Below are 16658 nucleotides of genomic sequence, written 5' to 3' on the forward strand. Positions count from 1 at the left end.
GGCAGTGAGAGGGGAAAGGCTGCAGGTGCTGGAGGAGAGGTCCAGTGCCCCTGGGGGAGCCAGAGCTGCTCCTGCTGCCCCAGGAACAGCAGCAGAGCCCCAGTGAGCTCCCCTTGCCCTCCCTTCCCTCCCCTGGCTGCAGGAGCCAGGCTGGGGTTTGTGCTCACAGCCAGCAGGGAGCAATAAAGGAGGAGCTGAAAGGCAGATGTGTCCCCACAGATCCCAGCCTGGCAGGGGAGGAATGAGCCAGGGAAAAGCAGGAAAGGTGGAAGGGATGGTTTATTCCTCTGCAGGGGCTCTGGTGGACACCAGAGTGTCTCAGCCCCACTGAAACATCACCTGTTGGAACCCTGGAATGCCCTGGTGCTGCCACCCTGGATAATCCACCCTGGGAATTCCAGCAAGAGTTCTCTTTAAAGGACAGAAAGCTCTGGGATATCAACAAACATTGACCTGGGATATTAACAAACACTGGGGGTTTCTCTCAGTGTCTTTTTGCATGCTGCAGACTGTGGCTCTTAAATTAAGGATCTGGAGAGGCCTACAGGGAAACTGGAGTGGGAATCTTCACCAGGAATGGAGGGACAGGAGCCAGGGAATGGCTCCCAGTGCCAGAGGGCAGGGCTGGATGGGATTTGGGGCAGGAATTGTTCCCTGGCAGGGTGGGCAGGCCCTGGCACAGGGTGCCCAGAGCAGCTGGGGCTGCCCCTGGATCCCTGGCAGTGCCCAAGGCCAGGCTGGACACTGGGACAGTGGGAGGTGTCCCTGCCATGGCAGGGGTGGCACTGGAGGGGCTCTGGGGTCCCTCCCAGCCCAAACCTTCTGAGATTCCAGGTTCCTGTGGTCCTGCAGGCAGGAGGAAAGGCAGAGCTGCTCTGCCAGGCAGGGATCTGCCAGGACACAGATCCAGGGCCTCTCCAAGGTCAGCAGAGCTGGAGCTGACTCATCCCCAGGGCTCCCTGCAGAGCTCCAGCCCCAGGACAGGATTTTCCATGGATTATCATTCCCTGCTTTCACAGCCTGGGTTGTGTGCAGCACTGAGATCAGGTGCTGGCTGCTGCTCACAGACAATCACAGTCCCATATCCTGCCCATCCCAGCTGCAATTCCTGCAGGAGTGAGGGTTTGGGGTGTTTGGTTGCTCACAAGGAGACAGCACAGGCAGTGACCCTCAGGATCCCGGAGTCCCTGAGGCTGGAAAATGCCTGCAGGATCCCCCAGTGCTGCTGACTCCTCCTTCACAAACCTCCCTGAGCTCTGCAAGCAGGATTCCCTCCAGGGGAGCCTCTTCCTTCCTCCTGAACCCTCCCAGGCAAAGCTCAAGGTGCTGCCCCAGCCCCGGTGTGAGATGGCCCTGCCAGGACCTGCCCCTAACCCAGCCCAGCCCAGCCCAGCCCAGCCCAGCCCAGCCCAGCCCAGCCCAGGGGCCCAGTAGCCCGGCTCAGGAGCCTCAGTAGCCCCAGTAGCCCAGGTGCCCAGTAGCCCCACAGCCCATCCCAGTAGCCCCAGTAGCCCAGGAGTCCGTCCCAGCAGCCCCAGTAACCCATCCCAGCTGCCCCACAGCCCATCCCAGTAGCCCCAGTAGTCCCAGGAGCCCAGCCCAGTAGCCCATCCCAGCTGCCCCACAGCCCATCCCAGTAGCCCCAGTAGTCCCAGGAGCCCAGCCCAGTAGCCCATCCCAGTAGCCCATCCCAGCAGCCCCAGTAGCCCATCCCAGTAGCCCCAGTAGCCCATCCCAGCAGCCCCAGTAGCCCATCCCAGTAGCCCATCCCAGCAGCCCCAGCAGCCCCAGTAGCCCATCCCAGCAGCCCCAGTAGCCCATCCCAGCAGCCCATCCCAGCAGCCCCAGTAGCCCATCCCATCCCCCCAGTGCCGCTCACCGCAGCAGCCGCAGCTCAGCCAGCAGTGTGGGGTTCTGCTGCGCCTTCTCCGGCGTGGGCTGCGAGGCCTGCTCGTGCTCCAGCCGCAGCCGCTGGATCTCCTGCAGGATCTCCCTGGCCACGGAGGGAACGGGACAGGCTCAGCCCTGGGCTGGGCTCACCCCTGGGGACGGGAGCACGGCCCCGGAGCGGCGCTGCCACATCTCCCGTGGCCATGTGTCCCCAAGGGCCAGCGTGGAACGGGCTCGGGGAGCTCCGGGAGAGCTCCGGGAGAGCTGCAGGAGAGCTCTGGGAGAGCTGCAGGAGAGCTGCAGGAGGCTCTGGGAGAGCTCCAGGAGGCTCCAGCTCAGCGCTGCTGCCCTGCAGGGGCTGCAGGAGAGCTCCAGGAGGCTCCAGCTCAGCACTGCTGCCCTGCAGGGGCTGCAGGAGAGCTGCAGGAGAGCTGCAGGAGAGCTGCAGGAGAGCTCCAGCTCAGCACTGCTGCCCTGCAGGGGCTGCAGGAGGGGCTGGGGACACGCTCCCCTCCCCAGCACTGCTGGCTGCACCAGCAGCAAAGCCTCAGCTCTCCCCAGGGAAAGGTTCAGGTCCCTGTGGTGGCCAGGGATGGCCAAGGCTGCAGTGCAGCAGGGATGAAACCCTTCCAAAGGGAGAGTGTCACCTCCAGCTCTCCCCCCAACACTGCTCTGCTCTCCTGGCAGGGCCTCCAGCAGCACTGAGAGAGCTCCCTCAGCCAGGATCTCCAGGAACCAGCCCAAATACCTGCAGGGTCTCCTGCTAGAGCACTGAAGCTGCAGCAGTGCCAGGGCCGAGCTGTTCCTGCTCTCCAGGAACTGATTCTGCTCCAAACTTCCCTGGAGCAGCCTTTTCCCACTGCTCAGGGTGCCTGGGGACAGGGCTGGGCAGGCTCTGGGTGCCAGCTGGGCACTGGGACACCATGGACACAGCTGATCCTCTGGAGCAACAAAAATCCTCTGCTTGGCTTTGGAAGGGACCCCAGAGCCCCTCCAGTGTCACCCCTGCCATGGCAGGGACACCTCCCACTGTCCCAGTGTCCAGCCTGGCCTTGGGCACTGCCAGGGATCCAGGGGCAGCCCCAGCTGCTCTGGGCACCCTGTGCCAGGGCCTGCCCACCCTGCCAGGGAACAATTCCTGCCCCAAATCCCATCCAGCCCTGCCCTCTGCCACTGGGAGCCATTCCCTGGCTCCTGGCCCTCCAGCCCTTGTCCCCAGTCCCTCTCCAGCTCTCCTGGAGCCCCTTTGGGCCCTGCAAGGGGCTCTGAGCTCTCCCTGGATCCTTCTCCAGGTGAGCACCCCCAGCTCTCCCAGCCTGGCTCCATGGCAGAGGGGCTCCAGCCCTGGAGCAGCTCTGGGGCCTCCTCTGGGCTCTCTCCAGCAGCTCCAGCTCCTTGTGCTGTTGGGATCCCCAGGGCTGGGGTCTCACCTGAGCACAGGGGCAGGGCAGCCCCTCCCCAGGATAATTAACTACCGTTAATGACTCATTGATCAGTTAATGAGGGAACTGCAGCCCAGCAGAAGCTGTGAAAGCGATGTGGTCAATGAGAGCCCGCAGGGGGCTGTGCCTGCTCCGTACCTGTTCTTGTTCTCCAGCTCCGCTATCAGCTGCCGCTGCTGCCGGTTGGCATCGAAACTGAACGGCAGCTCTGCCGGCGGGCGGGGCTGGGGACACAGAGGGACACGGTGACACCCGGGACATGGCAACACCCGGGACACCCAGGACACAGAGGGACACAGTGACACCAGGGACACCCAGGACACTGGGACACAGAGGGACACTGGGACACAGAGGGATACGGTGACACCAGGGACACGGGGACAGCAGGGACAGAGAGGGACACTGGGACACAGAGGGACACGGTGACACCCGGGACACGGGGACACCCGGGACACAAAGGGACATGGTGACACCAGGGACACGGGGACACCCAGGACACTGGGACACAGAGGGACACAGTGACACCCGGGACACGGGGACAGCAGGGACAGAGAGGGACAGCAGAGACACTGGGGACACTGGGACAGAGAGGGACACAGAGGGACAGCAGGGACACCAGGGACACTGGGACACAGAGGGACATGGTAACACTGGGGACACAGAAGGACATGGTGACACTGGGGACACTGGGACAGAGAGGGACAGCAGGGACATCGGGGACACTGGGACAGCAGGGACACAGAGGGACATGGTGACACCGGGGACACTGGGGACACTGGGACAGAGAGGGACAGCAGGGACACTGTGACAGCAGGGACAGAGAGGGACAGCAGTGACACACACCAGTGAGACCAGTGACATCCCAGTGACAGCAGTGACAGCAGTGACAACAGTGACAACAGTGACACTGACCCCTCACTACATGCAGGGTTTGGAGCCAGCCCCAGGGGGTCCCAGCCCGGGGTCCCATCCAGGGGTCCCAGCCCCAGGGGTCCCACCACAGGGACTCCAGCCCTGCCCATGTCCCCAGTGTCCTGTCCATGTCCCCCAGTGTCACACAGGCTCCAGCCCTGCCCATGTCCCCAGTGTCCTGCCCATGTCCCCCAGTGTCACACAGGCTCCAGCCCTGCCCATGTCCCCCAGTGTCCTGCCCATGTCCCCCAGTGCCACACGGGCTCCAGCCCTGCCAGGCCAGCACAAACTGCAGCCACCTCCCAGCCTCATCCTCAGTGCCCTCACCCTGGGAGAATTTGGGGTTCCTGGGATTGTGATGGCGAATCCCATCCTTGTCATAAACACAGGGATGGAATCCATCCCCACATTCCCAGGGTGCTGCTTGTCCTGAGGGGAGCTCCTGTCCCATCCTGTCCTGTCCCGTCCTGTCCTGTCCCATCCTGTCCTGTCTGTCCTGGAATTGTGTGTCTGTTCCCTCCCCTGGCAGCATTCCCGTCTCAGGACCCAGGGCTGTGATTCCCTGTGTGTTCAGCTCCCTGCCTGCCCTGCAGCTCCAGGGATTCATCCCCTGCTCCATCCCCACCCTCAGCACCTCCTCCAGCTCCACCTGGGAGCCAACAGCATCAGCCACAATCACTAAAAAACCCCAAACAACTCAACCTCTGCAAGGCCCAGCTCTCTCCCAGCAGGAAAATCCATAGAATGGATCTTAAATCTAAATTTATCTTAAATTTAAATGTGTCCTGAACACCCCACAGGACCAGTGAGAGCTGCCAGCACTGCAGGGGATTCCCCAGGAAGGGACATTAATCCTGAGTGAGCCACACCTGAACCTCCAATTGTTATCAATAATTCTATAAACTATACTGGCTTTCACTATTATGTATTAACCTTTGCAAATTATTATTCACCACAACTTTGAACTTGCACCATTTGTAATCACGTTTAAGTGTTCTTGACAGAGTGTGATCAGTATATTAGAGTTTAGGCTTACACAAAATATTGAAATAGAGGCTATGTAATGCTAACTTTTGCAGGATGTTTTTCTGTTTGTAACTACAAACAGAAATTTTGAGAATTCTGGCAATTATGAGAATAACCCAATCAGTTTGTGGAAACAGCTAAAGCTGTTTGGATGACTGGGTGACAATACTGAAGCACACAGGTGACGTGGAGAGAAAAGGAGCACAAAGGACTGCACACTGTGGCCATGGGTAATTCCCTGGGTGTTGTTGTTGTGAGGAAATGGCACACACAGCTCCCCAAAATCAAATCTACACTACTGCATGACCAGTCAGGGGTCAAAGCAAGCTCCAGGATTCCCAGAAGGAGTAAAAGAACTCCAAGGAATGTTTGAATATGTGTGACCTTCATGAAAATGCATTTAGCAAAGCAAGGGAAAGGTGTGCAGGGGGAGTTGTGAACCTCTGGGGTTCACCAAACACCCCCAGACTGGCTCCTGCCCCTTCTGGCCCTCACTGAAGCTTTTCAAGAGTGAGCCTTGCTCCTCTCCACACCAAGGCTCACAGACTGGGGGGATCCAGGATCCCCAGAGCAGGAGCAGAGCTCCCACATTCAGCACATCCAGGGATGAGTCTGAGCCACTCTGCCCCTCCCAGCCCCGCTCTGGGGGGCTCTGGCCAAGCCTGGGGGTGCTGGCAGCAGATCCCAGATCCCAGGGACAGCAGAGCTGTGCCCCTGTCACCTGTGCCACAGCTCCTGGGGGCTGCAGGCAGAGGAAACAAGGGACAGCAAGGGCTCACAAACCTCCTGGAGGAGAGGAGGGAGCCAGGAAGCCAAGTGCAGGTTGAAATAACAGGAGACCTGGATTGCTCAGTCTTTGTTTTAAAATCTTCTATCAAATCACGCCTAAAACCCGAAGGGAGGGAATATCTCACCCTTCCTTCAGGTGTGGGCAGCACTGAGGAGATGCCAAAGGGATGTGAGCAGTGCCCAGTGCTGAGGGAGGAGCAGCCAGGAGCAGCGTGGGCAAGCCCTGACTGCTGTGACTCCTCCACAAAGCTCCCCTCACCATCCTCTCGTGCAGAGCTGAGTGTGGCCCCTGGTCATCAATTCTCCTGCAGTTCTGCACAGCTCAGGACAGTCCTGGGGGGCCCTGGGGCTGCCTCACTCCCCCAGAGGTTTGGGGAGCACCAGGAACATCTGGCTCAGGATGGAGCTGGGCTTTTCAAGGAGAAACCCTGAGGCTGTGGGAGCAGAGCTGGAGCTGGTGGGAGAGGGATGCAGGAGGCAGAAATGTTTGCAAAACAAACCAGAGTCAGCCCTGGGCTGTCCAGAACACTCCAGAACAAACCAGAGTCACCCTGGGCTGTCCAGAACCAAACCAGAGTCACTCTGGGCTGTCCAGAACACTCCAGAACAAACCAGAGTCACCTTGGGCTGTCCAGAACCAAACCAGAGTCACCCTGGGCTGTCCAGAACACTGCAAAACAAACCAGAGTCACCCTGGGCTGTCCAGAACCAAACCAGAGTCACCCTGGGCTGTCCAGAACACTCCAGAACAAACCAGAGTCACCCTGGGCTGTCCTGGACACTCCAGAACCAAACCAGAGTCACCCTGGGCTGTCCAGAACCAAACCAGAGTCACCCTGGGCTGTCCAGAACCAAACCAGAGTCACCCTGGGCTGTCCAGAACACTCCAGAACCAAACCAGAGTGCTGACAGAGGTTCCTTTCTCCTGGAAATATTGCCCTGAAGCACACAAAAGCCTTCTCTGGGTGTGCCAGGGGGAATCCTGCAGCTCTGCCCTGCTTGTGTCAGGACACAACCCCTGATGGGAACAGGAGATTGTTCCTCAGCTCAGGCCGAGCAGAGCAGCAGAGGGAGACAAACAGATGAAGCTGTGATTGAATCAAGGTTTGGATTGTTTGGATTGTTCTCTGGGGGTTTGCTGGATTTATCTGTGCTCCAGCAGAGCCAGCACTGCCCCAGCAGCTCCCACTCCCTCCCTGGGGAGGTTTTGGCTCCAGGGGACAAGGGCAGAGCAGCCAGAGCTCCTTTGGGGGACACAGCCGGGTGCCAGGGGTGTCACTCCTGCGGGGAGGGGACATCTGCTGCAGCAGCAGCCCTGCAGGAACAGCTCCAGGCTCTTATCCCACCCAGGAGGACACAGCCAGGGATGGGCTGAGCCCACCCTGAGCCATGGACAGGTCCCAGGGACTCCTAAGAGAGGAGGAGGAGGAGGAGGAAGCTTTGCCCCAGGCTGCTGGAGCTGGGCAGTGTTTCAGGGATTCTCTGCGTTCTGTTCACCAACCCCTCTCAGCACACACTGCTGCGTTTCAGAACCTCCTTGAACAAATATTCCACGAGTCCTTTATGATGTTTTTCCCATTCCCCACTTCCATCAATGTCCAGATTCACAGAAAATCGCAGCTGGAACGTTTCCAGTCCATGCAAAGCAGGGCCAAGGCACAGAAAACGCTCAGGAACTGGTCTTGTGGAGCTCTGAACATCTCCAAGGAGGGAGATCCCAGTTCTCTGGCCAAACCTTGGACAACAGCATCTGCCCATTATCGTGGTGAGAAAAGTCATTTCATACCCCACAGACACAGCACCTTGTCCCCATGGGTGTCACCCTGCCCCAGAGCCCGGCCTGGCCGAGGAAGGGAGAGGTGTCCATGGCAGGGAATAACGAGGAGCTGCCAGGAACCAAAGCCTCAGAGCTGAGATTCCTCCAGAATGGAGAAATCCACCTGTTCCAGCTGCTGGGCACCTCTGGGGTAGATGGTGGAGCCAGTCAGGAACTCCAGACTCCCCATGGCCAAGCTCTGGCCACAACAGAAACCTCCCCTTGTTCCCCTGTCCCTCCCTTCTGTGCCCCACAGCAGCCCCTGGCACTGCTCCAGCATCTGCCCAGGATGTGGCTTAGGAAAGAGCAGGAATTTCCCCCAGGTCCTTGAGGAGCCTCAGCAAAGCCCAGCTGCTGCTCCAGTCCTGGCCCTGTGGTGGCCACAGAGGCTGGGCTGGTCCATGGCTCTGGAACCTGCAGCTCCCCAAGTTCTCCACCTGCACAAGTCAAGCCATGACTAAAAGCTCTCCCAGCACCTTCCAGCGTGACAGTGACTCAGCACTTGGATGTTTCAGGATTGCATGGAAATTTCCTCCTTTTCCATCTAAACCCAGACTTGGTGCTGTGTCCCCTCGATGGCTGAGCACTGCTGGAACACAGAGCAGCTCTGGAGCTGCAGCCCTGGGCACAGGGAGTGGGGACTGACACTTGGAAATGTTCCAGCAGCACCATCTCATCAGGGTTTTACACACAGAGCTGCCCAAGGCAGGTTCTGGGCTGCCCCCAGGGAAATTGGGGAATGTGGGAGATGATCCCTGCAAACCCTTCCCTACAGCCAAGACAGGGAGCCTGCAAATGCTCTGTGGGCTTCCAGAACCTCTCCCTGAGCTCCTGCATTTCTGTCAGGGCTTCTACCAGCTGGAAACGTGCTGGGCTTTCCTTTATTTCCTCCTGGAAGGAGCTGCAGACACAAACCCACCTTTCCCTCTGGAATAAACCCACCCCCAGCACTCTGCCATGGTTTGTTGTGCTCACATTTATCTCCTGCAGCCTGAGCAGGGCTGATCTCCTGATTCCACTGCCCTGAGCTCACTGCCAGCACCCTGCAGGGGCACAAATGGGGAACTGAGGCAGGTTTGGGAACCTGTGGGGCTGCAGGAGCACAAATGGGGGATCCCAGGCAGATTTTGGGTGCCCATAGGGCTGCACACACAGAAATGGGTGACCCCAGGCAGGTTTGGGAGCCTGTGGAGCTGCAGGGGCAGAAATGGGGGATCCCAGGAAGGTTTGGGAACCTGTGCTGCTGCACACTCACAAATTGGTGACCCCAGGCAGGTTTGGGAGCCCATGGGGCTGCACACACACAAATGGGTGACCCCAGGCAGGTTTAGGGTCCCCAGCCCCCCCTGGTGCCCCCCAAGCCCCGGGGCTGGCAGGGATGGGTCACTCACAGCGTTCCCAGCCTCGGCGGCCAAGCGTGCGGCGTAACGAGCGATGAGCCGGTGCTCCTCATCCAGCCGGCCTGGACTGTCCAGAACACTGCAAAACAAACCAGAACCACACCAGAGTCACCCTGGGCTGTCCAGAACACTGCAAAACAAACCAGAACCAAACCAGAGTCACCCTGGGCTGTCCAGAACACTGCAAAACAAACCAGAACCAAACCAGAGTCACCCTGGGCTGTCCAGAACACTGCAAAACAAACCAGAACCAAACCAGAGTCACCCTGGGCTGTCCAGAACACTGCAAAACAAACCAGAACCACACCAGAGTCACCCTGGGCTGTCCAGAACCACACCAGAGTCACCCTGGGCTGTCCAGGAGATGTCCCTGAACCCCTGGGAGATGTCCCTGTGTCCCCAGAAGATGTCCCTGGGTCATGTCCCTGTGTCCCCAGGAGATGTCCCTCTGTCCCCAGGAGATGTCCCCAGGAGATGTCCCTCTGTCCCCAGGAGATGTCCCTGGTGGGAGGGGATCCTCCTGCAGGCAGTTCAGCCTCTGCTGCCCCCGGAGATCTCCCTCCTCCTCCTCCTCAGGGACAGGGACAGGAGCAGGGATAGGGGACAGGACAGGGCCAGGGACAGGGGACAGGGACAGGGGACAGGGACAGGGGCAGGGACAGGGGACAGGACAGGGACAGGGGACAGGACAGGGCCAGGGACAGGGGACAGGGCAGGGACAGGGGACAGGGACAGGGGACAGGGACAGGGGACAGGACAGGGCCAGGGACAGGGGACAGGGGACAGGGACAGGGGACAGGCACAGGGGACAGGGACAGGGGACAGGCTCCAGGCCAGGGACAGGGGACAGGGACAGGGGACAGGCACAGGGGACAGGGGACAGGAGCAGGGACAGGAGCAGGGACAGGGGACAGGGACAGGGGACAGGGACAGGCTCCAGGACAGGGACAGGGGCAGGGGACAGGGACAGGGGACAGGGACAGGCTCCAGGCCAGGGACAGGGGACAGGGACAGGGGACAGGGACAGGGGACAGGGGGCAGGGGACAGGGGCAGGGGACAGGGGCAGGGGACAGGGACAGGCTCCAGGCCAGGGACAGGGACAGGGGACAGGACAGGGACAGGGGACAGGGACAGGCTCCAGGACAGGGACAGGGGACAGGGACAGGCTCCAGGGCAGGGACAGGGGCAGGGGACAGGGACAGGGCCAGGGGACAGGGACAGGGGACAGGGACAGGCTCCAGGCCAGGGACAGGGGACAGGGACAGGGGACAGGAGCAGGGACAGGGACAGGCTCCAGGGCAGGCTCAGGAACGGGAACCAAAGGGTGCAAACAGCCCCGTGGGAACGAGGAATGTGCCAGAACCTTCCCGGTGCCATTCCTGAGGCTCCAGGGAAATCCAGCAGCAAACCCAGCCACGTTCCTGCTGCACCACAGGAGCCCTTCCCAGCCCACATTCCCACCCCAGGACACAATTGGCATTTCTGTGGCTGTAATTTCAAGGGTTTGTGTTTCCCTTATCCCCACCAGCGATGTGAGCTGTGGCTGTGATGGTTATTTAAAAATGCAGATTCAATTTATTTCCAGGTTTAACACCTCGGACTCTCCCAGCCCCTGGAGCTGGGCAGGTGATGTCTGGGCTGGCACTGAGCCACAATCAGCACCGATGGGGATGGGATCCACAAACTCCAGAGCTTGGCTGGATTCACCCCTGGAGCCATCCCAGTGCCCAGAGCACAGGAAGAGCTGAGAAAGTGTAGGAGTCTAAAAATGCAGGAACACTTCTCTGTCTATACAATTCCTTAAAAAATACATCAATCATATATAACATTGACAGAAAAGCTTCCAAATATCCCATAGCAAGCCAGAGTTTGTAAGAAATTAAATAGAAAGTAGAAAATTGTTTCTTTTGACACTGAGGTGAAAATATAGATTTTAAGAGGGTTCCACACGTGGAGTAAAGATGGAGGAGAAAGGGTGTAGTTTTTAATCCTTCTTCTTCCTTCTTCTCCATGCTTCTGCAGTTTTTAGAAGCACAAAATATGACTGGTTTAGAGTTAGTCACACTTTTAATTACGTGAGTAGATATAGAAAACTTATTTGTTGAGATATAATAACAATACAGGTGTCTGTAGTTAATGGGGTAAAAATTGGTATAAAGGTGAAAAGACCTCGTGGTTTGGGGCCGTTTTGTATCATCAGAATGAAATGAGCCAGGCTGTGGTGATTTAGGCTTGTGCCAAGTTTTGTAAGGACCCTTCAATAAACACCAGAAACCAGAATCTAATGAGCCCGGGAGTTTTCATCGAATCATAAGGACTGAGATAAGTGGGGCTCCCCACGAGGGAGGATCCCAGGGGAATTCAGCCCAAAGGAGGCTGAGAGAGAGAGAAAAGTTATATCCATAGAGAATTCAGCCCAAAGGAGGCTGAGAGAGAGAAGTTCCAGAAAGGAGAGTGAACTCAGGGGGAGAGCAGAAACCAGAGGAGCTTTGGGGAGCTGCAGACACCTCACACTGATTTATTGCTACAGTTTTGTGCTTTAAGGGCACCAACCTCCCCCAGCCCCGGACTGACGCTGCTCTGCAGCTCTGCTCTGCTCTGGGGTCTGCAGCAGCTCCCTCTGCTCTCCCAAGGATCCCTCCAGTCTCCCACCCTTCCCATGATCTGCTGTTTCCACAACATCTCCCAGCTCCTGCCAGCTCTTCTCAGCACAGGGATTACAGAATACCTGTTGGCAATTGCTGGCTTTCCTGAAAACAGCCTGCAGCTTACGGAATAAACAATAATCCTTTGGGGTTTGCTCTTAGGAACAGTTGGCAGCTGACAAGGAAAGAGTTCATCTCCTGGCCAGGCTGCTCCAAACCCCAGTGTCCAGCCTGGCCTTGGGCACTGCCAGGGATCCAGGGGCAGCCCCAGCTGCTCTGGGAATTCCATCCCAGCCCCTGCCCACCCTGCCAGGGAACAATTCCTGCCCCAAATCCCATCCAGCCCTGCCCTCTGGCACTGGCAGCCATTCCCTGGCTCCTGGCCCTCCAGCCCTTGTCCCCAGTCCCTCCCCAGCTCTCCTGGAGCCCCTTTGGGCCCTGCAAGGGGCTCTGAGCTCTCCCTGGATCCTTCTCCAGGTGAGCACCTCCAGGTGTGAGGAACAGGAGAGGGAGGAAAGGGGAAGAACAAAGCCAGAGCTCGGATGGGAGGAGGGTCAGGAGATTCTCTGGAGAGAATCCAGAAGGTTCCACAGCAGCAGAGGTTTGGAGAGGGCTCACACAGAATTAAAAACACCGTTCCAGGTGATGTGACAATGTTCTGCTCCTTCCACACTCAGTGCCTGGGCTCTCCCAGCCATCCTGGGAGCTCAGGGAATCGGGAATTGGGGAATGCTTTGGGTGGGAAGGGACATCAGAGCCCTTGGACACCTCCCAGCACTGGGGGAAAGCTCTGAGCAGGGCAGGGCTCCACAGCAGGGCCTGCTGGTGACAGTGACAGTGACACTGAGGGGACACCAGAGCCACAGCAGGGCCTGCTGGTGACAGTGACAATGACACTGAGGGGACACCAGAGCCACAGCAGGGCCTGCTGGCTCGGTGACAGTGACACTGAGGGGACACCAGAGCCACAGCAGGGTCTGCTGGTGACAGTGACACTGAGGGGACACCAGAGCCACAGCAGGGCCTGCTGGCTCGGTGACAGTGACACTGAGGGGACACCAGAGCCACAGCAGGGTCTGCTGGTGACAGTGACACTGAGGGGACACCAGAGCCACAGCAGGGCCTGCTGGCTCAGTGACAATGACACTGAGGGGGACACTGGGCCACAGCAGGGCCTGCTGGCTCAGTGACAATGACACTGAGGGGACACTGGGCCACAGCAGGGCCTGCTGGCTCGGTGACAGTGACACTGAGGGGACACCAGAGCCACAGCCAGGGAGGGCCGGGGGTTCCAGTGGGAAAGGGCTGGGAACAGCCTCTGCCCTCCCGGCAACAGCAGCACAGCCGGAACAGCCAGAGACAGGAATTCAATCGGCCTGGGAACAGCCTGTGACAACAGGGACACAACAGGAACAGCAGGAACACAACAGGAACAACAGGAACACAACAGGAACACAACAGGAACAGGAACACAACAGGAACACAACAGGAACAGCAGGAACACAACAACAACAGGAACACAACAACAACAACAGGAACACACCAGGAACACAACAGGAACAGGAACAGAGCAGTGTGTGTGTGTGTGTGTCCCCGAGCCAGCTGAGTGGGGACACCAGGGAGTCACCCACGCACTGCAGGGCAGGGTGACAGGAGAGGGGACACTCGGGGACAGGGGACACCCAGCCCCATCTGGCCCTGGCTGGGGGCTCTGGTGGAGAAGAGTATCTGCTGTGTACCTGCTGTGTATCTGCTGTGTACCTGCCGTGTATCTGCTGTGTACCTGCTGTGTACCTGCTGTGTGTATCTGCTGTGTACCTGCTGTGTACCTGCTGTGTGTATCTGCTGTGTACCTGCTGTGTACCTGCTGTGTGTATCTGCTGTGTACCTGCTGTGTACCTGCTGTGTGTATCTGCTGTGTACCTGCTGTGTACCTGCTGTGTGTATCTGCTGTGTGTCTGCTGTGTATCTGCTGTGTACCTGATGTGTATCTGCTGTGTGTACCTGCTGTGTACCTGCTGTGTGTCTCCTGTGTATCTGCTGTGTATCTGCTGTGTGTATCTGCTGTGTACCTGCCGTGTGTCTCCTGTGTATCTGCTGTGTATCTGCTGTGTGTATCTGCTGTGTACCTGCTGTGTACCTGCTGTGTGTCTCCTGTGTACCTGCTGTGTATCTGCAGTGTCTGCTGTGTACCTGCTGTGTATCTGCTGAGTATCTGCTGTGTATCTGCTGAGTATCTGCTGTGTATCTGCTGTGTGTCTGCAGAGTATCTGCTGTGTATCTGCTGTGTATCTGCTGTGTGTCTGCAGAGTATCTGCTGTGTACCTGCTGAGTATCTGCTGTGTATCTGCTGTGTGTCTGCAGAGTATCTGCTGTGTATCTGCTGTGTATCTGCTGTGTGTCTCCTGTGTATCTCCTGTGTATCTGCTGTGTATCTGCTGTGTATGTGCAGTGATTGCAGTAATGAAGGTGAGTCTGATGTTCCTTGTGGTTCAGAGTCTCGTTGAAGATGTTTTGGGCTCTGAGTGGCTGCAGGGGAGAGCGATTCACTGCCCCAGGAGATTCACCGCTCCCTTTCCTCCTCCTCGGAGCAGCCAGCCCGGATTTCTGCTGGAACAGGGCTCCCAAAATCCCGTCTGGAGGGTAAAGGCACGGCCAGGGGGCCACAGAGCCGGAGCAGGGCTGTGTCCCATGGGATGGGAGAGCTGCTCAGGGACTCCAGGGGAAATTCCCCTGCACAGACAGAGCCACGAACCATAAACGTGCAGAAAGAGCAAGGCCAAGCAGAAGGAAGGGATTGTTCACAGCGTGGATGGTGCTCTGGGGAAGGGCAGAGCCACAGGGGCTGCGTGGAGCAGGGCAGGACAAGCCTGGGGCTGCCTTTGGGATGGGGAGGGAAAGAGAAGAGCAGGGACGGGTTACAGGACAGGGCTGGAAAGAAACTCCCAGGGAAATCGTTCCCTAGAGGTGGGAGATGAGATTCCAGCACGGAGAAGGAAGGAAGGAAGGAAGGAAGGAAGGAAGGAAGGAAGGAAGGAAGGAAGGAAGGAAGGAAGGAGAAGGAAGGAAGGAAGGAAGGAGGAAGGAAGGAAGGAAGGAAGGAAGGAAGGAAGGAAGGAAGAAGGAAGGAAGGAAGGAAGGAAGGAAGGAAGGAAGGAAGGAAGGAAGGAAGGAAGGAAGGAAGGAAGGAAGGAAGGAAGGAAGGAAGGAAGGAGGAAGGAAGGAAGGAAGGAAGGAAGGAAGGAAGGGAAGGAAGGAAGGAAGGAAGGAAGGAAGGAAGGAAGGAAGGAAGGAAGAAGGAAGGAAGGAAGGAAGGAAGAAGGAAGGAAGGAAGGAAGGAAGGAAGGAAGGAAGGAAGGAAGGAAGGAAGGAAGGAAGGAAGGAAGGAAGGAAGGAAGGAAGGAAGGAAGGAAGGAAGGAAGGAAGGAAGGAAGGAAGGAAGGAAGGAAGGAAGGAAGGAAGGAAGGAAGGAAGGAAGGAAGGAAGGAAGGAAGGAAGGAAGGAAGGAAGGAAGGAAGGAAGGAAGGAAGGAAGGAAGGAAGGAAGGAAGGAAGGAAGGAAGAAGGAAGGAAGGAAGGAAGGAAGGAAGGAAGGAAGGAAGGAAGGAAGGAAGGAAGGAAGGAAGGAAAGGAAGGAAGGAAGGAAGGAAGGAAGGAGGAAGGAAGGAAGGAAGGAAGGAAGGAAGGAAGGAAGGAGGAAGAAGGAAGGAAGGAAGGAAGGAAGAGGAAGGAAGGAAGGAAGGAAGGAGGAAGGAAGTAGGAAGGAAGGAGGAAGGAAGGAAGGAAGGAAGGAAGGAAGGAAGGAAGGAAGGAAGGAAGGAAGGAAGGAAGGAAGGAAGGAAGGAAGGAAGGAAGGAAGGAAGGAAGGAAGGAAGGAAGGAAGGAAGGAAGGAAGGAAGGAAGGAAGGAAGGAAGGAAGGAAGGAAGGAAGGAAGGAAGGAAGGAAGGAAGGAAGGAAGGAAGGAAGGAAGAAGGAAGGAAGGAAGGAAGGAAGGAAGGAAGGAAGGAAGGAAGGAAGGAAGGAAGGAAGGAAGGAAGGAAGGAAGGAAGGAAGGAAGGAAGGAAGGAAGGAAGGAAGGAAGGAAGGAAGGAAGGAAGGAAGGAAGGAAGGAAGGAAGGAAGGAAGGAAGGAAGGAAGGAAGGAAGGAAGGAAGGAAGGAAGGAAGGAAGGAAGGAAGGAAGGAAGGAAGGAAGGAAGGAAGGAAGGAAGGAAGGAAGGAAGGAAGGAAGGAAGGAAGGAAGGAAGGAAGAGGAAGGAAGGAAGGAAGGAAGGAAGGAAGGAAGGAAGGAAGGAAGGAAGGAAGGAAGGAAGGAAGGAAGGAAGGAAGGAAGGAAGGAAGGAAGGAAGGAAGGAAGGAAGGAAGGAAGGAAGGAAGGAAGGAAGGAAGAAGAGAAGGAAGAAGAAGGAAGGAAGGAAGGAAGGAAGGAAGGAAGGAAGGAAGGAAGGAAGGAAGGAAGGAAGGAAGGAAGGAAGGAAGGAAGGAAGGAAGGAAGGAAGGAAGGTGTGTGGGGTTGAGCAGGGGCTGTGTGAGGATCCCTGGCTGGGATGGGCACTGACCGTGCCCCCGCTGCGCAGGCGGCTCACGAGGGTGGCAATCAGGGCGTGCTCCTCTCGGGAGGGATCGGGGCTGCTGCGCTGGCACCTGGGGCAGGGAGAGCAAACACAGACACCTGAGCCACATGAGCTGCACAAACTGTACAAACTGAGCCACATCAGCTACACAAACTGCACAAACTG

General features: G+C 57.6%; 1 protein-coding gene across 13 annotated transcripts in view; it reads right to left on the reverse strand.

Annotated features, from left to right (window-relative positions):
- Positions 1-16658, reverse strand: part of DTNB (dystrobrevin beta) — a 138767-nt gene that overhangs the window by 52484 nt on the left and 69625 nt on the right. For all 13 annotated transcript variants that reach the window (XR_009277127.1, XR_009277126.1, XM_058834267.1 and 10 more), the window contains 3 exons: positions 9267-9354; positions 3471-3556; positions 1880-1993 (listed from right to left, as the gene is read on the reverse strand). Coding sequence is in view for 11 of the 13 variants with exons in the window: in XM_058834267.1 (XP_058690250.1) it covers positions 1880-1993; positions 3471-3556; positions 9267-9354 (288 nt within the window). In the remaining 2 variants the exon portion in view is untranslated. The remainder of the gene's footprint in view (positions 1-1879; positions 1994-3470; positions 3557-9266; positions 9355-16658) is intronic.

Source organism: Poecile atricapillus, chromosome 3 (genome assembly GCF_030490865.1).
Source record: "Poecile atricapillus isolate bPoeAtr1 chromosome 3, bPoeAtr1.hap1, whole genome shotgun sequence".
Lineage (NCBI taxonomy): Eukaryota > Metazoa > Chordata > Aves > Passeriformes > Paridae > Poecile > Poecile atricapillus.